General features: G+C 38.4%; 1 protein-coding gene across 2 annotated transcripts in view; it reads right to left on the bottom strand.

Annotated features, from left to right (window-relative positions):
- LOC121360383 (polypeptide N-acetylgalactosaminyltransferase-like 6) overlaps window positions 1–27,631 on the bottom strand; it is a 74,633-nt gene extending 47,002 nt beyond the window's left edge. For both annotated transcript variants that reach the window (XM_041480173.1, XM_041480172.1), the window contains exon 1: window positions 27,454–27,631. In XM_041480173.1, coding sequence (XP_041336107.1) covers window positions 27,454–27,599 — 146 coding nt within the window. In that variant the 5' untranslated portion in view covers window positions 27,600–27,631. The remainder of the gene's footprint in view (window positions 1–27,453) is intronic.
- Window positions 27,632–27,981: the final 350 nt, after the last annotated feature.

Genomic DNA, 27,981 nt, shown 5'->3' with positions numbered 1-27,981 from the left:
TTTATAAAGAAGGACTTACAACAAGAATGCTTATAACTAAATTGCTACTGACAGAAGAAATGTAGTCCCAGAAAACACTGGGAAAATGCAGGATTTCTCTACTTCTCGTAGATACAATATCTTTCCTAAGCATTTCCCTCAGTACAGTGAATGGCCTATAAAAAAGGCAATTGCTGCAGGTAAATCAGATGGAAGATAAAAAAATCAGAGACTTAAAATTCCAAAATAATTGGCAAGTACTTACGAATTATATTTGAATAGACAGATTTTCCCAGTGATAAATCCTGAGTAACGAAACCCCTTGTTCTTTAGACGTGAAAGTTCAGAACATTTATTGCAGTTAACAAAATTACCTAATGACTGGAACCATAGCAAACCCATAATTTTTGAATTTCCTTAAAAAAAAAAGTGAAGAAATTGAATGTAATGTTGCCCCATTAATTCCTATTCCACAAGATGTTCTGACATTTGTTGTTTTGTAGGAAGAGCAATGAAGAGGAAAAGCAGGATGGCCTTTTGGTTTTCATTAGAGTGGAATTAGTAATAAGCTGTGTGAAACTGAGTGCTTGGCACAGCATGAATTCCACTCCATGCCACAAGCAGCTACTGCTGAACAGGCCTTAAATTGTCTCCAAAATATGAAGCAAGAGTCCAGTCTTGCAATCATGGCCGGTATGAAAGTCCTTATGTATCAACAGGACCACTTACACAGATAAAAGAACTGCACAGAGCCCAAAGAAGAAGAGTTAATCTCTTGTTTAGTGGCTTCTCTATAGAAATGTCAAGTACAAAGCTATGTTTGTAGGAGTAATTTTTTTTCATGCAATGTCCTACTCAGATGCTTAAACAATCAGACTTGAGCTATTATAATATTATGTGAGTATTACAGTGGAAAGCTGTAAAGTGCTTATGGTCAAAACGTTAAAAGGACAAAGGCTCCTAAAACATCAGAAAAGCTGGAAGGGTAAAGTTGCTAAACTTAAAAATATTTGTAAAAATCCTTCCACCTGAGAACTACTGCAAAGACTCACTGAATATACATGAAAGAACAATATTGGAAGTAAAAGCTAGTTGATCGAAAAATGGCCCAACTGGTCAAAGATTGCTGTGCTGAAATAGAAAAAGAATTTGATTCAGTTAGAGCATAAAACCCCACAAAACTTGCTTTGCAAAAAAATATAGACTGAGAAAAAGGCAGGCAAATGCTTAATGGGAAAAAATAGCTTACAAACAAAAAACTGCACTAAAAGAAGTGTAGCTGTAGCTCAAACTGTAGCCAGCAAAGATTTTTGTAACTGTTTGCAATTAACATGCAGAGGAAGGAAGGAGATAATTTCACCTACGAATTTTCAGGGTAAGAGAAAAATGACACGAACTTCAAAGCAGTGTGAAGCTACTTGCAGTAGAAACAAATGTGGTATGTTACAAAGAAGCAAATTGCATCACAGGGCTTAGAATCATTACACTGCAAGAGCGATACACACAGCGGAACTAAAGGATTTGTGAGAAGGGAAGAGAAACTCTGACAGCCTGCAGAATGAAAATGAGGAGAATGAAAATGGGAAAGCACTTGTGCTGGATGACATGCACAGTAAGTACAATGATAGGAGCCACCTGCCCGAAAACAGCTGAAATTTGGCCATTACAATTGAATCCAAGGAACGGCACATATTGCACTCTGCACCTCTCTGTGTAACAAACACTGATCGAAGGCTCTGTGCTGAACTGCTGAACAGAGACAGATGAATGCTGGAGGGAGGAGTCCATCTCGGGCAGGACACATCAGACAAACTGACCTTCAGTGCCAAGCCCACTGGCACATTATACAAAACCAAGGCAAACAGCCCACAACAGAAATCAGGACTAGGTCCTATGACCTCATGGCATCAGGGATGTAATGGAAAAGGAGGAAAGGGGCCATGTTGCTGCTGGCACAGTAGCAGCCCCAGAAATGACTGGTGACCTACTGAATGCAGCTTTGAGCTAGGCTTCTGCATTTTTTATAATGAATTTCAATGTCTTGTTAAGCAAGAAGCATCCCTTCACCCCTGTGATACCCATGAAGGCACCTCAGGACAGGGAATAAATTCAGTTACCTCGTTTCACTGGTAACTGGAACTGCTCCAGGTTCTCTCTGCAGCGAGTCCTGATACTGTATGAAAGCTTCTCAAAGCAAATAGCAGAAGGTGACACTAATCCTAAATAAAAGTTAAAAAACCCTGAAAATTACAATTTATGTATGTATGTGTAATGTTAGTGACAGACTTGGCTACTTGGAGGAAATGAATGCAGAGGTAAACCAAACTCAAATTAAGAGGAGTTGATCAGATGGCAAGAAAGTGATGTAGGTTAAGAAAACAAATCACAAAAATAAAAATTTAGTGGTTGCTCCACCTAAAGACAGTTTCTACACTGTGCATTGTAAAAGATATCAAAGGTATTGAAAGAATATTGATAAGTCTTCCTGAATTTCTCCAGAAGTAAAAAAAAAAAAAAAAAAAAAAAAAAAAAAAAAAAAAAAAAAAAAAAAAAAAAAAAAAAAAAAAAAAAAAAAGAAAAAAACGTGGAATACTTTATATACTTCTCTAATAAAATATAATTAAATGTATTAAAATGTATTTTAAATGCACCAACTCTTTTATATTTAATATTTCTATAAGGCATTGTTTTATTTTTTTATCCATTCTAACTACATGACCCATTTCACTGTTTATACAATCATCAACACTCAGAATGTAAAATCTGTCTCTGTAACATTAGGCAAGGGCAGTTACTCTTTCTTTTTTAACTCAAGTGTCTCTTTTTCTGAACAACTTTAACCCTAGATAAATGTATGCAAACTGCTAGTTCAAATTATCATTTTGCTGAAACAGGTAGCAGCCAAGTTGTATTAAACTGAACTTCCAAGTCTTTCTATAATCACATTCAATTTTTAAACTCCACTTTTGTTTGGGAAATATTAAGATAAAACCCCATTTGTCAAATGGCGAGCCAGAAAGCTGTGGAGAGTCAGCTACAAAGAAACTTCTAAAAGTGCTCGACTTTCAATTTGTAGAAGTTTCCACTGTAATTTCACCACAGATTCTTGTTTTTCTTACCACATTGCTAAAGTTCATTAAAAAATTGTATTGTAAAAAGCAATGAGTCCTTATGTGGGTGATGAGGCCCTTTCAGCCTTTTCTCTCATATGTAGAAAATTAATGAAAAAGAGGTGAGCTGGGTAGAGATTGAAGACTCTGAAGGAAAAGCCTTCTCCTTCCCATAATTACCTCTCATAATCCAAGAGAAATCTGTCTGAATTATTGTTAGAGGAGATGTACAGCACTCAAACTAAGCAGATGGGTCGGCACAAATGAGCATCCTGAAGCAAAAAGTAAATGAAAGCTTCTGGAAATGTCCTGCAGGCAACGGTGTTCAGAAGGATAAAACCGAGGAGCAAATGAACAGCTGGAAGTCCTGCTAAAGAGACAAATCTAATACACAAGAAGTCTCGTAAGATTGAGGCCTGAGAGCTGCAAAAGCAAGAAAGCAGAGCTGAGAGCAGCCCCTCAGCTGAGCCACATTCATGTCATGAGGAGGGATGCATCCTGGACACGTGGGGTTCAACAGCAGCAAAAATCCTTCAGTCTATTAGTAGGAAGTAAGAACTGTGGGAGAAAACAAAAACAACCTCTAAACACAGTTTGCAACAACTCTGTCAGTTTAGCACCTTTTCATATTGATGGATATTATCCACATTCATAGTTGTCCCTTGAAAATATAATTTTTGAAAATTAAATGTAGAAATAAAGATAGATTGGAGGTAAAATAGTATCAGCTGTCCCTAAAATAGGAACTTCAGGTTTCCTGGCTTTTGCTGAGCTTTGATTCTATGTTTCTGTGAATAACAACAGTTCATTAAATCCCATCACTATCTTCAAGGAAATTCTCTCAGAACATATGGGGGCAGTATCTGAACAGAACTGCTATCCAATGTTTTCTTCCCCTCCTTAGGCAGAAAGATATAAACCAGAAAATTATCTTCCAGGGCTTACTTTTGCTTTAGTGATTTAATTAAGGCCAGTATAGCATCATAAGCAAAGTTTAAACTCAAGGAGAAATTTTCAATTTCATTAAAGATAATAAATGACTCCTTTTGAAACATAACCACTGGCCTGAAAACAGGTTATTTTCAAAATAGTCATTTAATTCAGACTTTCTCTTTAATTCAGACTGTCTCTCCCAAGGCAGATTCCTAGATTACAAATCCAATCAGTAAGGAGTCTTCTGTTAAAAGTTACAGGTGATTTTGACTGAGTTATTTGGATTACTATAGCTTGATGTTTTCTAGAACTCTAAAACATTATGTACTTACTGCAGATTAAAGTAGACTTAAAGACATGACAGCCCACCCAAAATAGCTTCGTACATAAGGTGTACACCCAGCAGCTTGGGTGGTTTTAAGAATGACCAGTGAGGAAAAGAAGCCCTTCTGATAAATATACTACATTTATAGCACCACATGCATATCTGTAGCAGCTGGGGACTTGGAAGAAAGACCAACAAGGCAGGTGAATTGCAATCACCACCATAAAGTCCACACAAAAGAGAAGCCTTCACTTGTTCTGGATGTTCTGCAGTACTTCAGGCTCTGGCTTTTTTTGTGCGACACCAAATTGATTCAGGTGGGCAAATGAGAAAGGTTAGTATTAAAGCACTGCAAGGAAATGGCACCTGGAGTTTCAGGGGTTTTTCTTTTCTGTTCCTGCCATTGTTCACACACCAGATCAGACTGAATAGTTAGTGAACATTTCTGAGTTGCAAAGATTTTGAATAAGTGGAAGTATAGTTACAATAACCTTCTCCTGATTTTTTAGCAATGTCTTCAAAAATACTGCTGCCTAGCATCCTGATGGAATTGGCTTTTCTTCAGGGTGCCACAGACTGCCCCTGGTGACTCTGACTCAAGCAGACAGAGCTCTCACACTAGGCTAACCAAATGAGACACACAGTTAATGATATGGCTGTGATCTCCCATGGAGCTGAGGATGTGGATGAATGTTATTCCTTTGATCAGTCCTTCCACAGTACTGTCAGCAAGTGCCCCCACTCCACCCTTATGAACAAACACTGCTTCAAACACAAGCAGCAAGCGGGGACAAAAGGTAATTTTAATATTTAATTTATGTCTGTCTTTGGGGATTAATGCAGAACCCTGAAAAGATGCCATGCTGACGGGCCGGGGTGGGGGAGTGCTGGAGCTTGGCACAGCTTTTGTGGCTGTGCCATTGCTACAAAAAGCAGTTCATCCATTTGTCAGTGGTCAAAGATTTCATGAATGTTAAGTTGTAAGAAGGCAAAAAAAAATTATGCCTGAAGAGGCTAATATGCAGCCAAAGGTATTCTGGGATCCTGGAAATGCTCTCTTAGATGCATCATTGCTATTTATTAAAGCTCTATAATTTGCTGTGTTACCCTGTTATGGAGGGTAATGGGGAGCCAGGCATTAGATTTCTCCCAGTCTGCACTAGAGGCACAAGAATATTTTCTTGTACAAACTGTGAAGCACTGAAAGCAGTTTTTCAAGTACAGAACTGACAGAAAAACACTGGAAAGTACTTCTCAATGGAGCACAAAGGAGCTGAAAACTGATGAGGTTGAGCACTTGATTATCACATGACAGCATCTACTTTTAATTTGATGTTGTAGAGATGGACAGACTGGAAAACTAGAGAAATGAACCTTCCTGGTTTATTATCAATTGCAGTGAAATTAAGCTAAGTATGTGAACTCTGCACCTGACTTTGAAGGCAAATACAGTTAATCAGTTTGCCATGGAGCTCTGCTAATTTACACAGGCCATAGTGGAAACTGCTGAGCAAACCATACTGATCTCACAGATGGGAACGAGAATCCCTACACAGTGCAAGTGAGACAACCAACCTCCTTCATCCAAGGAGATTGCACACTAAAATCCTCTTCTAGCTGTATAGGATACATTTCTAAGAACAGCTAGCACCTTTGGGAGCAATTCAACAGCAGGATAATGGGAGATGACATGGCCTCAGGCTGGACTGGGTACATTGCTGGCTTTTTGGTGACTCACCAACAGAGACTGCAGCTGCCTTGCAAGCTTTTTCCCTCCTGGATCTGGAAGCTCACACAACCCAGATACTCTTGTGCCAGCACTGTCCTACAGCTCACTCCCCAACTCCCTGCCTAGGAAACTTTTTTTTTGCCAGGTTCCCTGAAAAACTCTCAGGGGATGCTTCTCTCTGATGGTTCTCTCTGCGGCTGGTGTGAACTGAGGAGCATGGATCTCACCAGCAGGTTTCACTCCTGCCACTTACTTTTGTAAACAAAAATAATCCCTCACTACCAGCTAAGCAGAAAGGAGAACTATGATGCCATAAAGACCAAGATATTACAGCTGAATGTTTTGCTAGAGAAAACATTTCCAAACCACTCATCTCCAGCTAGCAGAAGAGAAGAAAGCCCATAGAAAGTGTAGAGAAGAACAATAATTAGGCCAGTCTGACATTTGGTGTCCTACATTTGTGAAAATATTTTCCTAAAAAATTTCAGCTGTACAACAACACAGAACCTAACTTAATACACACAGTAAATTGTTGGCTGTCATTACCAGCAGTAAGACTGGAGAGTTATGGCTGTAAAGCAGCTGCTGTAACATTCAGCCATGTTCTGCTGACAAGAAAAAAAACCTAATGAAAGATTTAAAGGAAGAATGTTATGCATGAACCTTTTTTGATATGCAATTAAAATACAAATTGCAAAACACAAATAAGTACATTATGAAACACAGAACTGCAGGTCAAAGACTGAAATCACTAGCATTGACAGAGTTGCATTTAAAGCTTTAATTCTGAAGCTATACATAAGATGCTATTCTTCTAAATACTACACTTATAAATGAAGATAAAATGAAACAGAACACTACTACGAGTATTTTTTCCTCATAACTATACTTAAAAGCAGAACCATGCTTCCATTATAATTACATAGGATGTTATTCCATTAACAATTAATATTAGGAACAAGTGGGAAAGCAAACAAGCCAAAGGGAAAAAAATCTGCTTTCAAGTATTACTAAAAGAACTCAATTCATAACTTAGTTTTTTTTATTAGTGATGAGGTTTAATCTCTCCACAAAGGCAGAAAAGTGAAATGGTCACAACTAAACAGTGTTTTGGGCTTAGGTGAAATGGATTCCTGACAATATCTTTCAATCACTTGCTGGTGCAACTATTCCTGGAGGCTGAAATCTGCTCTACCTGGAAGGTACAATTTTAGGACAAAGAATAATAGCAAGAAAGAAAGACTAAGTACATTTTCTGAAAAGAAGAATGAGCTTCACAGAGGTCAGCACTTTGTCTTCATTGCTTCTCTTTCCAGAGCAGGAAGAACAGCTTCAAGCAAAACTGACACAGCATGCTCTGCATTAGCAGTTTTCTTCCTCCATACATCACCCTGTCTGTACCAATACCCTTTAGATACCCTGCCATTAATCTAGGAGTGGTTTATACACCTGTGTTTTCCAAGGAGAAAACTCAGCATACTCCAAATCCCCAAGCAGAAGCAATAAACAAAGAAACCTTCCTCTTCCTGCATCACAGGGGAGGGATTCACCTTGAGACTTCATTTCACTTTCTGGGGGACTTAATAAATCAGAGAGAAACAGATGCGTCACCTGTTTGGGGTTTTCAAAGTTTTTAAAGACACACCCTGACTGCTGTAGGACAGACTCTGATTACAGGCAGGTGCCATCTGAAGTGATGACTAAGAAGAAAATTAGGAGACTGTGAAAAACGTCTTCCTATTTTCATTTCAGTACATTGAACAACTCTGAAATTTCACAGTAGATGTGAGCACAAGATCCATGTATGTATCCCTGGTAGTCCTTCAAGATCATCACATTATTTGCTGTGCACCAACAATAAAGGTGGCTGCCAGGCAAAACTCCAAATGAATAACGTCATTCTCCACAGACTCCCGTTGCCATGAGCAATGGTGTCCACATGATGAACACCACACAACCGAGCCAATATTCCTTCACCTCTCTGTGGAATAATGAAGTTCACTCCACTGTCATGATCCATTCAGAGCATGTGTGTATGGATTTCATTATCAAGACAAAAGCCAACAGCCAAGTATGCAGCAAGAGATATGTATCATATTCTTGACAAATAATGTATGTAATAAAAAGTTCCTGTTTCAGAGAAAGGAATATAATCAAGAACATTTTTTTCCCCCGCATGAAAGATTTTGAGTTCAGTTTCCCAGCTACAGTTCTACTGATGAAGCACAGCTAATTTGTACTCTAGGTGGAGACTAATGTAAGATCTTTTAAATATATTTTCTAATAAGAAGTCAGCACACTATCTATTGCAGTAAGTAGTAGAACACAGAAATAATCATTTTCAGGAAGTGCATGGTTTGTCTGCTGATGTAAATAATCCTTTGAAATAGCAATTCTTGCAAAAAAGATGTTTGTTTAGAAACTGATACATGAGGAGGGCTTTCCTCAGTCACTAAACCACTCTAGCTGAGCCTTTATACTGACCTATAGTACATTTTTAGTGCTATTATATAGGAGTCTACAGTTAAAACAATTTTTTGAAATATAATTTCACACATGCCCCAAATGTTAACTTTGAATATATTGTTTGAATTTTTCTTTGAATTGCTTTACAATATAACAAATCTTAAAATAAAACCTTTTCAAGTTAAACATTCCCTGTTATTATAAGCCTTGCAAACTGTTATCACAAAATATTTCATTATTATGTTTCCCTCTTAGGAAACAAATAATAAATGACGTACATCAGTGAACTAACAATACTCCTCCTTCCATCTCAGTTACTAAATTAAGTCCCTGAGCTGGAGAGTTCAGCAAATCACTAAGCACTTTTCCTTGTCTATGAAAAAGCAATTTTCATAGCAAAAAAAAATAACTGTACACAAGTAAACCACCACTGCCACTGAAGTTTTATACAATCCTCTGTAAAATATTAAGGGCTGATGAACTTCAGCCAAAGTTTTCCCTTTATCATGTCACTGCCTTCTCCTGATGCAAACTTCAGTAAATAAACAAAGGGGGAACAATGCTACAACTGTGAAAAACCTGCCCCACTCTCCATTGGAACAACTCAACACTATCCTCTTTTGGATTATTTTTTCCATATCAGAAAGATACAATGTCCTCCCTCTCTCAGTCCTCTCCGTTCTGAAGTTCATCTGGAGTCTCCAAACGACTATTCCATGGTTCCCAGATATGGTGGTCAAATCTGGACATGGCAATGTGTCCATGACAGATGTGCAGACTGGAATATCTACCTGCAACTTTTACGGATGTTAACAGATCACAAAATGAAACTTTATTTAACAATATAACACCTTCATCCTTTCCTGTCGCAGTGCTAACTAGCTATCTGCATTTATGCTTTAAATTTCTCCTCAGCAGTGGCACTCTTGCACTCTTTGCTTTTTAGTGCTGAATTTCATGTTAGTTCCTTCTAATTACTTCTTCAATTTGCCAGGACCAAAGAACACTGCATTCTGACTATCTTCTCCAAGATTTGTAAGCCCCTGAATTTGTAATTCACATAATTAATGAAAACACTCAACTAGGATGTGTGGTTCTGTGGAGCCATTTCCCTCAGGGACCTGTATCAATATTTGAGACAATCTCACAGTTTAACATCAAATCATTCAGAGCTACTCTTTGGCAGCAACTTCTCAGCCTGTCGTGGTCATCTGATGAAAAATAAAGATGATAAAGATACATCCACTCTACCATCTTTAGGAGAAAGCAATACTGGCAACACCAAAAGCCTTGGAATGGTCACAATCACTGCCTCCCTATTCTTTTAAATAGCCAAGTTCCTAATACTGCTGGAGGTATCTCCAAAGGGAGAGAAGTCCCTGCTCACTCCTCTAACCCTCCCCGCTATAGAGCCTGTAGAGGTGGTGTGGGGATAAGGTGTGACCTTACCCCCACAGAACAACAGCTTCATCTTCCTCAAACTGCTGAATTCACTCAAGCACTAGAAAACAAGACAATTTTCCTGAGTGCAGTGGGTTCTCTTGAGTTTACATGCTCCTGGAGGTGGGTATTGTATAGCACAGGAGGCATCACCAAGCCACCAGTGTGACAGACTGTCCCACAGCAGGGGTATCTCTCTCTGACCTTGTGGCAGGCAGCTCATTTTATCCCTGTGTTTCATGGCACCACCATCCCCCATCAAAGAAGGAAATTACAGTTCTGTGACAGGGTCACTTCCCGACAAGCCTGTATTAATATTTTTATTACATTTTAGATAACTTAAAGTACATTATTTAGGATTTTTCACAAATTTTTGATTCATTATAAAAGAGAGCCTTACGTACTTCCTCATGATTACAAAATCACCGAATCATCAAGATTGAAGAGCCCTTCATGATCACCTAGTCTAACCATCAACCCAATGCCACCATAACCACTCCTGAATTAGATGGTTTAAACACAGATTAATTATGCTACAGTATCTATCATCATCCTTTTCTTTTCCCTTCTTCCCTCATCCAAAGTGAGTCAATAAACCTGTCTCTTGCCTGTCCCAAAACGTTTTAGCAAGCATATATAACCTTGCACACCACACAAATCCTCCTCATCCTCACACTAGATCAGATTTTCAAACCACTGGGGTAATCCCTGCATCTGCTGTACAGAGTAGAGAGCTCCTGAGACTATGCTGAATTTTAGGCTGCTTCTGAGACTCAGAAGAATATGCCCACCTTCTTCCAGTAGTTCATCATTGGCACCTGCAATGATGCCCCAGATCTGCAGGTTTCTGGGTGCCTCAAATCAGTCACACAACCACTCCAGCTCTGGAAGAATCTGGGGAAGCCACAAAAACCTTCACCTCAAACAACTTTTCCCTGGCTCACCTCCTCTGCTTGTTGTTGCTACTATCAGAGAGTGGCAACCCTTCCTTCAGGGCAGGAAAGTGTGTCTGCAAGGAGCACTCAGATTGATGACACTCGGTATTTCATTTGGAGAGCACCAGCTGGAGTGTGCCTGGAGCCAACTCTGACATCACTCCTGCAGGTAACTAATATGGATGGCTGGCTAATTTGGCTTTAAGTCTGTCCTCCAGGATGTTTTACTCAGGCATCAAGCTTACTTCTGACAATGATAAAACATAAGAATTCTAACAAAACATTTGACTTTATGCCAGCGTTTCTGATTCTTCTCATTTATTTGCAATAACACTGACATTTACATTCAGAAATCTCAAATTCAAAACACCTTCCTTGTTTAAATCAGCTTATTTCTTAGGCTTACAAAATATTTACACAGACTTTTCTCTGAGCATCTTTTCCACTTAAATTGATTTCATTAATAATGGTTTGAAATTTATCTTCATGGATCAGAAGTTCCATCTTTAAACTGTTTTTGTTGTAACCAGTCAACCAAGTCACCTGGTATGATACTGCGCTTTTTCCTTGCTTCTCTGTAAATATGCTGTTGGCCATTTGCTTTCCTATAAGGCCTGCAAACAGAGCTGAAATGGATTTTCCACCAGTTTTTAAGATAATAAAACTCTGTATCCATCAGCTGAAGACCAAGTGAGAGAGATTCTAGTCGCCACTAAATATTGGTGAAATTTATTTTTGTGTTATTTGCTTAAATTTATACACATGATGACTATATGTCCAAAAATATTTTAGGAAATGCTTGATTCTTAAAAATTATTTCTGCCAAAGAGCTAATTAACTAGTTAATCTAAATTAAGTTAGTTATAAAGAAAGCTAACAGCTGTAGAAAATGGAGGAAGAAGGTCTAAGACATGGTAGCAAAATCTAGCCTCAACAGCATCCTGTGTGGATCCTCCTAGTTTTTAGGCTCCATGGTAAGTCACTTCTTCTGTGCTTCATCTATAAAATTCAGTATTAATATCTTTCTGATTCAGTAGGATGTTTTCATAACACTCAAACTTGTGATGCAAATAAAAGCTTTTAAGAAAGACCCTCTTTAAAAGCTCCTCGTGAAAGGTCAAGGAAATAAGAAGTAATTTCTTTTAATTAAGTGCACATGGAATTAAAAAAAAATAAAATTTCTCACTTCATTTCTTAAAATTTTGTTTCCATCCCAACAAGTGTGTACATTGTTTTTTCAGAGACTTTCAAGACTTAATTTTAGCCAACAGCCACCTGACACAAACATCTGTCTTCCAAAGGAAAAACCAAAGTGGGTCACTTGGCACTGGCCAAGGACCATCAGGAAAGCCTCTTTCTTCCACGTACCTCAGTCATGGCAAAGACAGAGGTTACATATTCTGCAAACCTCATAAGTTTTGCCATGGATTAGAGTCCCAATCAATGTCAAGAAAGACAGCACTCTTCAAACTAAACCAGCCTATTTTTATTGAAGGGAAACCAAATGGGAATGCCATGGATTAGAGTCCCAATCAATGTCAAGAAAGACAGCACTCTTCAAACTAAATCAGCCTATTTTTATTGAAGGGACTCTGAATGACCATGAGAAAAACATTCAAGTACCTAGACACTTAATCAAAAACTTACCAAGCTCCCAATCTTGAAACATCATTCATTTTTTTAGCAAAACATAGCTCCAGCAGTAAGAGTAGTAGATCAAACACTAGCCAAATATTCTTATTATCGTCTTGGTAAAAGAAATTCATTTCAATTTCCAAAAAAGGTAAGGAATGGAAGAGTGGAAAAAGAACAACCAAAGTATTTAACACATGGAGAAAGGTACTATTTTTCTGTTTCTCTTAAAAATGAGGTAGATGTACGATAGGTCATCTATCAGCATTAGTTTGTGTCTGTCTGTTTTTACATGTCTTGAAAGGTTTAACTTTTGCCCTGCTTCATACCATAGGAGTTTTGGTTAATTGATTAATTAATTAGACTGAGGCTAGGGTATCTTTTCCAGGGTTTTCCAGCCGTGGCTTGCAGGTTCCTGTGAACTATAGATGGTATTTTAAACTGCTATTCAAGTACTCACAAAACAATGAATATATAATTGGGACATTTCTTTTCTCTTGTTTTTACCCATTGCTTAGCTAATTATGCTCCAGAGACACTCTCTGGCTAAGCAGCAGCAATGCTGAATAATTCAGAAATAAGGAATATCTATGTGCAGAATGGAAAGCTGTCATGAAAATCCCCAAGGATCTGTTCCAGCTAACAAATCTGACAGCACGTCAGTGACCAGCCCTGCCCCTGGCACTGTGATGAGCCTCTACTGCTCCAGCTATTGTTTTAATCTACAGATTTTCTGTGCCCCAACAAGAGACTCTCCAAAACACTGTATTCTTCAGACTGAATTACCTAACTTTGAAAAATGGATTATGGACCCCTAAGTTTACTTTTCCCATTACTATTATATCTCTGGAAGGATGTGTATAGTGTTAACATTACTCTTACAGGGTCAAAACCCAGAGAGAGACAAAAAGGCTCAGAAAGGCAGAATTGTCCAACGTAATTATTAACAGACACTGACTTACAGCTAACAGCAAGTTTATTTACACAAACAGAAAATATACAAGACACCAGGAATTTCAAGGTGCATTGTGAATATCAAAATGCTAGTCATCCCTGTAAGAATCCCTTGCTAATTCTGCTCACTAAAATCTTGCTCACCAGTAGCATATGTTCATCTATGGGTTTCAGAAATTTCAGAATAATCAACTTCTATAGTTCTTCCCTTAAGATGTAGAGTTTTTTTCATGCTATTATGCATGCAAATCACAATACAACAATTAAATTCCCCCCAAAAAATTGGTGCATTTACATCAGCTTTTTAATAAAAGAGGATCTCTGTTAAGGTAATGTGATGACACCAAGAAGCTCAAAATAGGTTTTAACTAAGATTCACATGGACTACCTCTCCCTCAGACAAATTGTAGTTTAAATGTAGAGATATTAAGTGTAAGTTATATTGGGATAGACCAAATAACTCAAAACACTCCTCTTCCCAACATACAGGATCTATCAAAAATACTTTTAACTTCTGCCTCTACCTTTGTCATAACTATTCCTAGTGCTATGCTACTAGTATCAATGATCTTGTTGCAAAGAAGAAAGGAAAAGAAAAAGCTATGTTAACTTCAGGCTTCATTAGAAATGGAAGAGAAAAAAAAAGGACAATGCTTATTGAATGAAAATGGATTCAAGTATTGGAAAAGTGACATCAAAGTTCTCAGTGAATCTTTCAAGTACATCTCATCTTGCTGCTCTTCCATACACCTTGAGTCCTTTTCTTCATCAGAGCAACAATTGGATCAATGGAACATTTGCAAGAATAGCTGCCCCAGGTATCTGAGATACGCAAGGTCGGATCGCTCAGGGATGGAAGAAACAAGCAACAGATAAGCTCTGGAAAGGTCAAACACAACTTTAAGATCTATTAGTAAAGATCTTTCCAGCAGATACAGCTCAGGTGCTGAGGAGTGCATGCAGTATGATGCATACAAATCTGGCCTGCACTTTTCAAAATGTAGATGTGAAAATAAACTTAGAGCTGTGCCAGAACCACCAGAGGAATATGGAGCTCATCTTTTATGAAAAGAGGCTGAAAAAGGCCAAGGAAGTAAAGACTGAAACAGGATGTGAGCTCTCTTTAGTAACAGACCAGGAATCATCTGACAGATCAAATATTTTTAAACAGCCTCACTGCTTAGGTATGTTCAATTAATTTCCAGAATGACCAGTATTTTCACAGAACTGAGGTATCATCTCTGCTGCTGTCAAGCTGCAGGAAGCCCTCCAGTCCTGTTGATGTTTCTGTTTTATGGGTTGAACTTCACATTTTACCCCTTCTTTTGGGGTATTTATTGACTTTTTATGTCTGGAATGTCATGCAGAAACATACAGAAACTCAAAAATTCATTTAAGTTTCTAATTAATTCTTCCATTTTAGTCAAATGAAAGCATTCAAAAATCAGCAATCTTGAGAACTACAGAGATTGTCTCAAGGTTTCTGCTGGTGCCTATTGTTTACAGATACAAAGCAAAGTGCTTTTCAATTTTCTTTCAGTTATCTTCCACATTTTTGGAATATTTCTGTTCCAGCTAGGTAACAGCTATTTTTACATCCAGGACATGCTCCTATTTTGAGTTATTATTGTAAGTGTTTGAAGAAATTGCTCAGAGAAAAAAAAAACAAACTGAAAAGAAACTTACATCATTTAGCATCTGAATTCTAGCACTGCTTAACAAACTTCTGCAGAAAAATATATTTAATTCTAAGTCGCTCATATGACTTTTTTGTAGATGCACCTGATCTGGTATCTAGATCTAAACTCCATAAAATTAATGTAGCGTGTGTGAGTTACTATTACTCAGCCCAAGCAGCAGATTTCTAGTTTCACCATGCACTGTACTGTATTTATTCTTTATATGACCACTAGGCAGACTGTGCACTTAAGGTTCCTCACAATAGTTAAGATTTTATCAATGCATTTTTAGAAGGAAGATATCTGAAGCCAGAAACCTGCTAATTTAACAGAAATTAAAAGATTTTAAAGTAGTGGTAGACAGGACATGAGATCAGCTCTCACAGGTGAATGCCCCATCATAAAGAATGAGAAAGCAAAATCTTTGGAGAAGACTAAGGTATGAAAGAACACTCTGTGTTCTAATTTTGTGTTTGTTTGTTGTATTCACCTTCTCCCTCCAGAAACGTGGGGGAAGTTGTAATGTTTCAAAGACAAGAGAAGAACAGACAGAATCCACCTGAGGGTGCAAGGAGATATCCTGACTTGTGAGGAAAAGGAGTAGAGTCAGCTGGGATTTGGAAATATTCTGTAACCAGGGCCAAAGGCTACAGGCAAAATAAGTTCCAGGACTGCATTTGTCCTTTTCACAGCTGTTATCACAGTGGAGAGTCATTGTTATCTATGATCATCAGCTTCTACAAATAGCTGCTCTCTTCCTCTACTGCTACCAACGGGTGACACTGTTCTGAAAGAAATTCTCACTGTTCTGAAAGAAATTCTCACTGTCAGTCCACCTTGACTTGGAACTTTTTGTTATCAAATTTCAGCCTGTTCTTTTTGCTAAATTCTAAACTGACAATTGCACTTTCTTTTTTCTTTTGCCTTTTTTTTACCTTCTGGATGCGTCAATCATACTGATAATCACCCAATGGGTCATCTGAGTGCTCTGCTGCATGACATTTTTCTGTTTTTCTTTTTAAAAGTATTTCTCTACTGCTATAATTTTTCTTATGTTATTAATCTTTATTGAGTTACGAAGTTAAGAGTAACTTCGTATAAATATATTGTGTACTTGGCTATTGGATGTACTCATGCATTCCCACGGAAAGACAGATAGATAGATAGATAGATATTTTTTTCTGATTTAAAAATTCTCCCATGTCTTCATTATTAAGACTGAAGCTAATACACATGGGTAAAGGAGTTTAAAATCAGTAGCTTCATTATACAGTTCATATATTATAAGTGGCCAAGGAACTTCGAACAAACCTCACCTGAAAAATGTGTCTATAAATGAGTAAGAAAAGCTTTTACAGGCAAAAACACTATTTCGATTTCATTTAAACTAATACTTTAAAGGACTTCTTTTTATCAGCCAGTAGGTGGAGATGTAAGTCCAGTTAAAAGCAGAAAACAAGCATTTGGCAGTCCTTGATACAATTGAAGGTTTGTATAATACAACTTAACTGAGGTTAGATTTCTTAATAAGTATTAGATGAGACAGATGAAATCTGTCTGCAGTTAAAGCCTGTCTATCAGCCTTCCTTGTCTTACAGCCTAGGGCCAGCTCTGCCCGGAGAGCTTATGAAAGTTTAATTTCCAACAAACTATTAATGAAAGTAATAAGGCAAAAATAATTTTTAATACATAAATATGTAAATTCAAGTATTTTGATAAACTTGATCAGTATCCTGCTATACCACATTAAAAAAACATGGCAGTATAGAAAAATATATAGTCTCAGGCATTCCAGTACTCACATTTTGATAACTTTTGAGTCCTTTCACGCCTACAGAAATTATGAGCATGTTATTACCTTCTGGTACATATACAAATGTTTTTAAAGCATTACTACTTCCATTAAGACAGTCACAATACTCTGTCTGGGCATTAAAAATGTATCAATCTATTAACTTACCATTATAGGAACTCATACTGGTAATTGGTTGCAATAGCAATAATACCTTGTGATTTACAAAAAACACAATCACATCTCTTAACATCACTCTTCTATAAAATAATAATATCCCTATGTAGCAGAAATGGAAATGAAAGCAAATGCAGTAAGGTAAATGTAAAAATTAAGGCAATGTAGTTTATATTCAACATTTATAATAATTTCTTTGTTTTGGTTATGCTGTTTGGTTTAAGGTCAGATGAAAACACCCCTGGAAATAACAGGGCCCATATGATTAAGCCGTATTGACTAATTACATATACATGACTGACAAAGGACTGTTCATCTTCCCTGAATGCCCTTTGAACAAGCCAAAAACAAAGATTGTGCTTTGAACAGTTTGGCTGTTTAAACTGTCATTCTGTCAAAAAAAAAAAAAATCACTAAATGACAGGCTAGGCATTAAAACCTACTACAAAGCAAAGAGCTGGCGAGTTTCAACATTTTCCATGGACTGAGAGCTCAGGGTTTGTTCTCCTTCAGGGTCCTCTGGGAGTCTCTTCAAAACCACTGCCCTGTGCTCCCCAGGCAGTGGTCTGAAAACTACTTCCCTGCTGTTTACCTTTTCCCTGGGTATTTTGAGAGGTCCTTTGCATGTTTGCAGTGCTTTGAAAAGGAAAATTATTGTTACTGTTCTCCCACTGTGCTCTTCCTGACTTATCACTGTCTCTCCACTCCCAGTTCACTGCCTGTCCACATGTCATTTGCACCCATGGGAAAACAGAGTGGTTATTTGCCCTAGCACGAAAAAGCCAGGGAAGTTCTGCAGCATCAGCTAAACTTTCTGCTGGAGAACAAGGAGAGTGGAGGGCATGGGATCTCCTCTCTCCTTGCAGGCATTTCATTCTCTGTAGGGGGCAAATGGACTTCTGTAATTTCATGCCTACAGTGCCTCTCCAGCACTGAAAATAACACTGATGCACCATCTTAAAAACAGAAAACATCACAGGGGTTGATTTTCCAAATAATTCACTTGAAGAGATATTTCTGTGCTGTTTTCTCACAAACAAAAGAGGTACATTTTGAAATTAGGTACATTCGTTTTATACAAGAATCTTGTTCCCTGACAAAGGACACTGTCTTGGCAGTTTATCGAAGAACTGATGTCAACTCTTTTGAGTCTCATTTTCTCCTGATCTATCAAGAGACATGCATAGCGTTTTATAAATAAACCAACACAGCAAATTTCAGAGTATTTATCATAATTTTCACTTCACAGGTTGGAGGAGGCATTTACCTTTGCCTCTTGACAAAAACTTGTCTTCCAGCTAGAACAATGATATTTTGGTTACTTACATGAGAATGAAACAGATGCTAGTTTGTCTGGGGATAATTCAGAATAAGGTACTCATCAGGTCATTACCTATACTGAACTCTCCTAAGACTGTAAACAAAATATGTTTTCACTTTTCTTTTCTCACTCAAGTCTGAGATAAATAACCTGATTCATAAATAAACTGCCAGGGTTGAAAACTGAAAGAATATGGAAGGTACAAAATTAATGTCACAGATGCAAAACCTGCTGATATCCTGTAATCCAAAATCAAAATGGAAATTGTCTTGAGATCAGCTGCAGACATTTTCCTCTATCTGATCCAATTCAATGTTGCATTAAAATCTCCACAGTGCAATTCAGCAGCTCCGTGGAGTGGAGGGCTTTGTGCATAACTGGATCAGATCGGAACATATGTCCATGGAGTCCTAGGCTTGGTCTCAAGGCTGGAAATGGACCTGAAGAGCAAGCTGCTATTGTGCTGTAAATCAGATGCCATCTACAGGATGTGAAGGAATTCTTTGGTACCATTTTACAAAGGTTTGCTTAGCAGGCGGCTGACAAATTTTCAAGGGCCACAGTGTGGAACTCACTGCATTTCTGGCTGAGAAAATGGATTGTTGGAAAGCCAGGGACTCTGCATGTCTCGATTTCTGGCATGGACCAAACAGACAGTATTATAATCAGGATTTAGAACAAAATTCGCCATTTGCACAAACCTCAAGTAAAGCTCAAGTAACATCAGTAAACAACTGGAGGGTTAAGCAGAATTTAAAAATCTTAGCAAATTGGAAAAGTGAAGTAAAGAAAGGAAAAAAAGATAAATTTCCAAATGTGCAGATACAAAGTATCACACTGATCTATAGATAATGAAGACAGATCACTCTTTTGGACATGGCACTTGAAACAGACATGAATATAAATGCCTTGCCTTTACACATGTAAAATCTGAATTACAAGAGGAGGATGATGAATACTTGGCTAGATACCAGTTCTGCAGAAAATGATGTGGAGGTTACACCAGAGCACAAGCCTGGCATGAATCAACACTGTCAAGGAAATGTAAACAGGAACATAGTGTCTGAGAGAGGCAAAGCCACCCATCTATTCCACTAGGCAATGGTAAGATTTTGGCTGGTGCTGTATGCTCTCAGGATGGAAACAGTGTGCAGAGGAGCAAAGATAATCATCAGAGATCTAGAAAACATTATTTATTAAGAGAGGCTGAAGGAAATAATATAATTTACATGAAAATGAACAATGAATTTATCTGACATGAGTCCTCAAGTACTTAAAAGCTCTACTCCCACTGTGCAGTGTAAGTGATTAAAAATTTGAAGGGGTTAAAGCTGTGGCAGGAAAATTTCTGATTGGATGTTATAAGAATAGCACTGAAACACTGGCTATATACAAATTTCTTTCCCATCTCCTCTTTTTTCATGCTTCCAGCACACATTGCATTGACAGCCTAATTTTTTCAGAGTGGAAGCCAGAAATATCTCATTACCTCAGGGCTACACCAAGATAGCTGGACAGGCAGAATTATTCCATGCAGAGTCAAAAAAAATCAGAAGGTATATATTGGCAAGTGAAGATGCTTCTATGTCATGCTTAGCTGATCACTGCCTCTGAAAGAAGAACCACGGAGGAAATCACTGTGATACTGTGGAGCTCCTGCAGACCTCACAGAGCAGAGGGTAAATGACACACACATCCCACCCTGGACAGATGCTAAGAAGTATTAATAAACCTGGGCCAATGAACATGTATGGAACTTGCATCAATGGACACATTTGAAAGTGGTTTGGCACAGAGCGATCCCATAAAATTAATTGGTTCAGTCTTTGTGTTTTCTTCTATTGGAAGCAACTGCAGCACTCTAAACACTGAGGTTTTAGACAGCAGCAGATCATTCTTTAAATAAACCACAACAAAGTGGATGCAGAGGTTGCTCCCAAATTTATGCTGATAAACACTGTAAAATGTAAGAGAGGGGTGTTGGTTTTCTTTTTCTAAGAATGAATAGGTATCACCAAATTCTGCATGAAAGTTCTAGAGAAAATGGCTTTAAACACATAAATAAGAATAGAAGGAATTGCTTTAAAAAGGTGACTTATTTTTCTTTATGGAAAACTGTTCAGACATGATTTTATAATTTTGAAAGTGAAGCCATCTGTGTGAACAGTATGGTGATAGTTTTAAATAGCTCACCTGTATGCACCGAGCAACATAGCTCTGTCTTCTTCTTGGCCACCATCCTAGTCTTTTTCATGTAAAGTTGTATTAAAATCATGTCCAGAAGCTACGTAATTTTCTAATTACTGGTAGTATTCATGACCCATTCTATGAATCTGCCCCAGCATATGGGCATATAGACTGTCAAGCTCCAAAGTTGATACTTGTGTGAAGTAGCAGGCTAACAGCTCTAGAAGCATTATTCTCAAGGTGTTTACATTTTTATGCTAAATATGATGCCCAAAGCATTAAAGAAAATTGGAAATATGAGTTTAGGCATTAGGAACAAAATGAGTACTTTTTGTCTTGGCTGGCATGAGCCACAATGACCATTTCAGTGAAAGGTTGTGTATCAAATCTGAATCTACCCCATTCAACTAGCATGAAGAACTTTATTAGTGATAGATTTCCTTGACTGAAAATTAAAATCAAACCAGCAGCAGCATTTTATCCTTGATTTTTTTTTTTTTCATTTTGACAGGTTACACTTTTTTAGAGCTCTCTCCTCTGTACTGGTCCTCAAAGGAAATGTACTGGTTGTACAGTACCTCTACACTGAAATCCTACCAAAGGCAGGAGAAAATGATTCAATATGAGCATAGCATACCCACAAATTCTGTGTTAGTGTCGGTATCTCTCATTGAAAAAAATTCCGAGATTTCAAGGGGCCATGGGTAGATGACAGTTTGTAAAAGCTATTTTTATAACCACTATTGTTATCTCCACTAGCAGCCTTTTACAGACCATAGCTTGTCAAAACAATAAATCAAGACCGTAACTTACACAAACTAGCACTGGTTGGAGATTGCTTCACTGTACAATAATTCCTTTACATAAAACATTCCTGCTGCACAGTTCAAACCAGTAGATTATGCTCAGGCTTTAAAAAAAATAGATGATTGTTTCTGGTTGTGAGAGGTTTTATGAATATGTTTATAGGCAGAAATCAGCCATAAAAGACATAGACTATAAAGCTCTGGGAGCTGTAGAACAGAAATCATTGTCCAAAGCACTTTCTGAACTTCAGAAAACGATAATAAAATTGTAAAAGTACTTGTCAGATTTGAAATGTAGTCTTAGCAAAGACTTTCTTTGCACGAACATGTTGTAAAAAGTATGTATATAAATACTGAAAGTAAGGAGCTGCAGAAAAAGAGTATTTCTAAGAGTATATCAAATTCAAAAAGAAAGAGCATCCAGATGACAGTTTGCAAAATAATAATGTGATTTTAGGTACGCAATTCAACAGAAAATGTCAAGTAACCTTCCAATCTTTACACACAACTAGCTACATTAGGGTCATAAATTACATTCAAGGTTGAGAGCCTGTGATGCAAGGGAAAGGAAAAATGCACTGATCACCCAATTTTATGCCTTGAGCATGTCCAAAATTTTACCCAAAAGTACATCCATTAAATATAAGTGGCTCCTATTACTGTAAGAGCCTTGTGATGGTGGAGTGATTCTATTTCTATATTATAAATAGGAAACTGAGTATAGGAACTAAAATGTCAGATATTACAAAGTTGTTTCTACTTGCTTGAATAGCCCGGTATTTGCAAAAGCACTGTCCTAGTCCTTTGCTAGAGCTACATGACTCTTCAGCTTTGTCTCCCTTCAGGGAGGTCTGGAGATCACAGCTCTACACTGGAAGGCAAAGAACTCTTGGAGAGTAGGGAGTGGCCACACACCAAAACATTTCTAACTTCCTCAGATAGGTGCTAGGACTCTTGGTATCCAGTAAATAGCACTGGTTAGATAGCATTAGTTACATTTTCCATCTTGATTTGCAATTCAATAGCAATGTTGTTAGGTCTCTCCTGCACCTTTCTCTCCTTCCTGCATCATAAAGTTACACTACCATAAAACTGCTCCAAAGAGCTCTGCAGCCCCTTCCAAATAGTATTTTGAGTTGCACTGATGTTTTCTTATCTGGTTAAAAGTATGCTGCAGCTGGCATGAAACTGATGCCAGTTTTCAGATCAGGCACGTGATACCATGAATTGATACAAAGTAAGTGCTGCCAGGAAATAAAGAGCAGTCACCCCCTGCAGGCCTGAGCACATCTGAACTTGTGCAGAGCTTTTAGCTCAGACAGGCTATTAAATCATATAAACTGACATGCTGTATATCACAGTCCATTATAGTAACAAGGTTATCCCATTAGTTTAAGTGGTGATTGCTTGGGTTAGGCAATCTCCACTGGCGACCAGAGCGCCTGCACCATGAAAGGAACAGCCACAGAGGAGCATGCTCCTGTGTTCCAAACCTATGTGTCCTGTAAGGGCAAGCTCTCAAACCTCTGCAATGACAGAGGAATGAACCAGCAGAAGATGACAAACCAAGATGACCCTTGCCACAAAGCAGACAAACATCTCTGGTCCTCCCTGCTTACAGACTACAATAAAATGTTCCGAGTGATCTCCAGTTCTGCTGAATGATCACTGGTCATGGGATCAAGACAGGAGCATCATCATGACATGATCACGATTCCACAATTTTCTGACAATTTCCCACCATGCATCAGAACACCAATTTGAGTTGCTTGCACAACCCCAGATGCAGCAGAGGAAAACAGCATGAAGCTTCAGAGTATGTTCAGGTAGTTGCATACAAATTGCAAGACAAAAATCACTACAATCACTATCATGATCTGCAACTGGGACAGATCTGTTGAATGCAAGGTAAAACCTCTCTTGTTTCTGTGGCACATGAGAAAGGGAAATGAAGGAGTTCACAGACTTAATGTCTGGATGAGGAGGCAACTTATTAGAGGAGATGTCCAGCTTCCATGCCTATAAGGATTCAATATATCCTGAAAAACAGTCACACAGATATTTAAAAAAAATCGTTAATCTTAAGAGCGACATGAGATCCATTTATGGAATAGTTGTTAAACTTTCCTATATGCTTCAGTGAGCAGAGAAAAATATCCAATAATTCACATGGGAGCTTTGACTGAAAATATATTTTAAATGGCTGTAGTTCGGTTCAGTGAAACCTATGGGAAATTGGGCATGGCCAATGACAAAATATATGTGAACCAAACTGATAAAATTTGTGCATGAATGCTGCCTGATCCAAGTGCAGTTACAAATTTGTCATATGACTCCCCAGTTGGTGCTAGTACATCATCTGTACCTGAATTTGACACTGGAAGCTTTTGAGAGCATTTTACGTCTTAAAGTCATAAACATCAAAGCCAAATCTTGGTGTAAAGCTACTTGTTGTGAACAGCTGCAGAGGGCCTGAGAATGGGTGAGAGTGTACATCTGAAAAAGCTGAGAGCTGCAGTGAAGCTCCAAGTTCTGTCACAGGAAAGGATGGAGGTGCTGCCCCAAGTGGCACTGCAGGCACAGGAACAATAAATCCTGACTACATTTACACTCACACCACAAATGGATGAGCATGTCTCTTCTTCACAAGAGGGATTTTGAACTGGAAGACCATGTTGAGATAGATGGTGTCTAATGGGAGAGCACCTGGTCAAAACTGGCCACAGTGGAACACTACTAAAAAAAATAAATTAAAGTGTGGGAAAATATTAATTCCAGAAGACTAGCTGAGCTGGCATTGGAGCTTAGTAAGATTCGTGCTCCTGTCATACCAAGAGCGTACCTGCCAACACTTCAGCTGGCTGTGTCAGCTGCAAACACGCTGCTGGTGTCTGCTGCAGCAGTACTTTGATCATGTGCAGACGGAAAGCAAATGTACCATGCAGATAATACAACAACTGCTCTTAGGTCTTCTGTAGTTTGATCTGGTTTTATGTACATTATTTCTTAGGCGGATGTGACCTTTTCTGCTTCACACATATACTGTGTTGGCATTTTAAGTGAGGGGAAAAACTCATCAGCACACTTTTTGGATCATGCATCCATTATTTGCTGGTGTTTTATTAAAAATGCTGGCAATTTTCCAGTTCATTAGGGATCATCTCAGATCTGACTCTGCTGGCAAGAAATAAAACTATTACAGTACCAACAGTAAAATATTTAACCTAAATAAAAAAAAAATCCCTACTGCTTACAAAATAGTAGCATAATAATTATGGTGCTGGCTGAAGCAATTTCTAGTTTTAGTGCATATGTAACTAAAAGAAAACTGTTCTGTATCTTTTATTTCACAGAAGCTGTCTTGGTCAATTAAGTTACTGATAGGTAAAATGGTTTGCAACGTTTACAGTATTTGTTGTAAGCAAGGTATTAAAAACTTGAGGTCTCAGCAGAGAAGACCACAGGAGAGAAGCAGTACTGACTTTGAATTAGAAAATAATCTTTCCCCTAAGCAAAACTCATACTGATTATTTAAAACGCATATATTCCCATTTGCCATTTTAGGCAGAGGGTACTTTTAAGCAAGCATATTGTCCTTGCTCAGCCAACCTTCAGTCTTGCTGGCATGTGTGGGGACAGAAATGATGGTTCCTTGAGCAATGCTGCTTTTCCAGCAGCATCGCTCTGATGTGCATCCTGTTATGGGGAAAACAAAGGAAGACTCTCACTGATTTGTGTAAGAACAGGGAGGTCTTTCCACCTGACAGCTACTGAGATTACAGGAGATTTATAGGCTGCATGTTGCTCCTTCAGAAGCCATTTATCTGCCTGTGTCTTACGCTGGCAGGGCAAGGTGGGTATCAGCTGCTGCCATGCTGAGTGGAACAGCAGTTCATGCAAAGCCACCGTATCTATTCTGCACTGCAAAAAAACCTCATCTTTCTAGGAAGTTTCCTATGAGAGATTCCTCTTTAGTCCTCTCTTGTCTTTGCAACAAGATTCTACAAGATGCATACTACGAACAGCAAATGTGAAACAACTGATAAGCAACCCTTAGCTACGCTGGCAATAGAGAGGTTTTACTTATACAAAATTTGAATGCTGAACCAAATTATACAAAGGTTACTTTCAGTAAGTGCCAAGAAACTACAATGGCTCAGAGTACCAAGAAGACTTAGAGCAGTTGAAGATCTAGCAGCTCTGGAGTGCTATGAGATTGCACTAGCTGCATCTATGTTGTGGAATGGTGTAGCAGGGCATCTTGCCCTTCAGAAGAGCTTATCTGTGTCTTGTTAGCTGGTGAACTCAAGGCATCTTGCCCTTCACATAACTCAATTAACACAGCTTGTCTTGCAGTGACTTTTTTTTTGATGCCATGAAAGTAATGTTTCCAGCTGTCAATAGATATCTTGCTGTGGAAGTGAGATCTGGAAAGATAAGCTGGAATTTCTGACGGACAGTTCACTTTACAAACTAAAAGCTACACCAAACTTTCACGAAGCAGAAATCTTCTGCATGTTCCCTGGAAATGTGTGAAGCTTTCTCCCCAAAGCTGGGATGCCTACTTTATGGTTACTCTCCTGGGAGCTGAGAGAAAGGACTCTGTATACTACTGATATTTTGGTGGTAAATTACATTGACTCCTAATCTATACTAGTTATTTGCTAGCTTTAATATAGGTATCTCAATATTGTGCACTGTTTTATATAATCTACTAGTTCTCTTTGTTTTATGCTGTGTAATAAGTAACTGTGTTTAAGGTCTTTTGTCTGTTGTCGCCTATCTATTCAATAAATAACTAATTTTATAATAAACCTGGTCTGCCATCCTTAGAACAGGATCCTCCAGGCTGGAGGGATTTTAGGTGTGGGCCATACTAAATTTAAACTGCTGCCAAAAATCTGAGGCTAAAGCAGGGCTTGCCTGGATCTCCCACCCGATCAGTGACAAGTGGTCACATTGGCACCTGATGTAAAGTACTTCATCAGCATTTACTTACACTAATGCAAGATGAAGACTGAAGGGCCTGGATGGAGATAAGCAAAAAAGTAACAAGCAGAATAATGAAAATAAGCCCAAAACGTCACAGTCACCTACTCCTCTCTGCAGGTCATTCCCTGGATATTAGGGTCAGAGACCCAGTTCTTCTGTTGCTATTGTTTCCATGTTTTGCTTTGGGAAGGGGAGAAGGCTGAGGTTTCAAACTGCCATAACCTACAGTGTGGAGGTTCAGCCAGGGATAATGAGTGTCAGAGCCTGCCCTACTGGCAGCCCTGCTGGGATGTGCTTGTGTGAGAGACCTGGAGACTTTCTCAACTTAGAACCATGTCTGTCTGTCTGTCTGTCCTTTCTCATTTGATAAGGATTAATCTAAGCTGATCCTTATATGAGAATAATTATAAGAATAGATAAGAAAAAAGGATGTACCTTCGTGAAAAGAAGGAAGATCATTTCTGTGAATGAGCTGATCTCTACAATACTGGGGTCAGAGGCTGTCTTATCTAAAACTATTTACAAATCATCTTGACAGTGTTCAGGTTTGACAGCTCTGTGTTTAAGTTACAGCACTGCATATACAGCAGCCATATCACCAGTTATAAACAAAGCATCTGCTGGTGTAACTTGGACTCGGCTGCTGGTGCACATATTGCATCAATCTCCAGCAAATAAAACATTAAATAAAGTCTCTGTGAAATAAACAGAATACCTGTCATCACAATCACTTCTTGCCTGATGCCAATACTTAACTACAAGTATGTGTCTGTCTCTTATGTACAGTCACTGAGCCAGGCTGTGTTTCCATGCACAGCTTGTGAATTCTACAAATCATTGCCTTGATCTTTTTCCTAGTTTTCAGGTGTTTTCTTCTATTACCTTTCATTAGCAGAAAGTGGTCTACATGGAAATGTCTGGGCTTGGATTCTGCTACAGTTACACTTTTAGCTTGCCCTTCTTCATGTTCCCACTCTCCCCTTTATCGCTACTTACTCAAAGGGGTCGCTGGGATCAGCTCTCTGGAGCTCTGGAGGAATCGGGATTCGTTTGTAGTACATTTCCCAGTCAAAAGCTCCTCTCATGGCATCCCCCGCCTGCGCCTCGTAGCCAAAGTGATTGTGGTCAATGACATCGATCATAGGACACACGATGGTTTTGTGGTTAAGTGCAATCTGGTCTGAAAAATGAAAGTAGAAAATAGGAAACGGCATGTCTAGTCAAGTCATCTATCATATTACTGCAAAGTGAATCCCACAGGTTTCTCATGTTTGAAGATTGTTTGCTTTGTGCCCTGTGGCCCCCCAATAATTTCATTTTTCAAATCTGTACCAAACCTTTATTTAAAGTAGAATTAATGCAGTTGGGCAATGATTAGAAGTATTTACAGTTCTTTAAACGGAAGCAGATCCCTGTGAGACCCACAGGAGTCCAGTCACCTGCATCTCTCTCTCATTGCTACCCTGAGCTGTCCCCAGCCTGCCAGCTATGGAACAAGCCAGCAAGAAAATGGTAAAAATACTC

Source organism: Pyrgilauda ruficollis, unplaced genomic scaffold (genome assembly GCF_017590135.1).
Source record: "Pyrgilauda ruficollis isolate IOZ18807 unplaced genomic scaffold, ASM1759013v1 scaffold5, whole genome shotgun sequence".
In the NCBI taxonomy this organism is placed as follows: Eukaryota; Metazoa; Chordata; class Aves; order Passeriformes; family Passeridae; genus Pyrgilauda; species Pyrgilauda ruficollis.
Note: the sequence above shows the minus strand (reverse complement) of the source record. Positions and strands in the feature narration are given on the sequence as shown.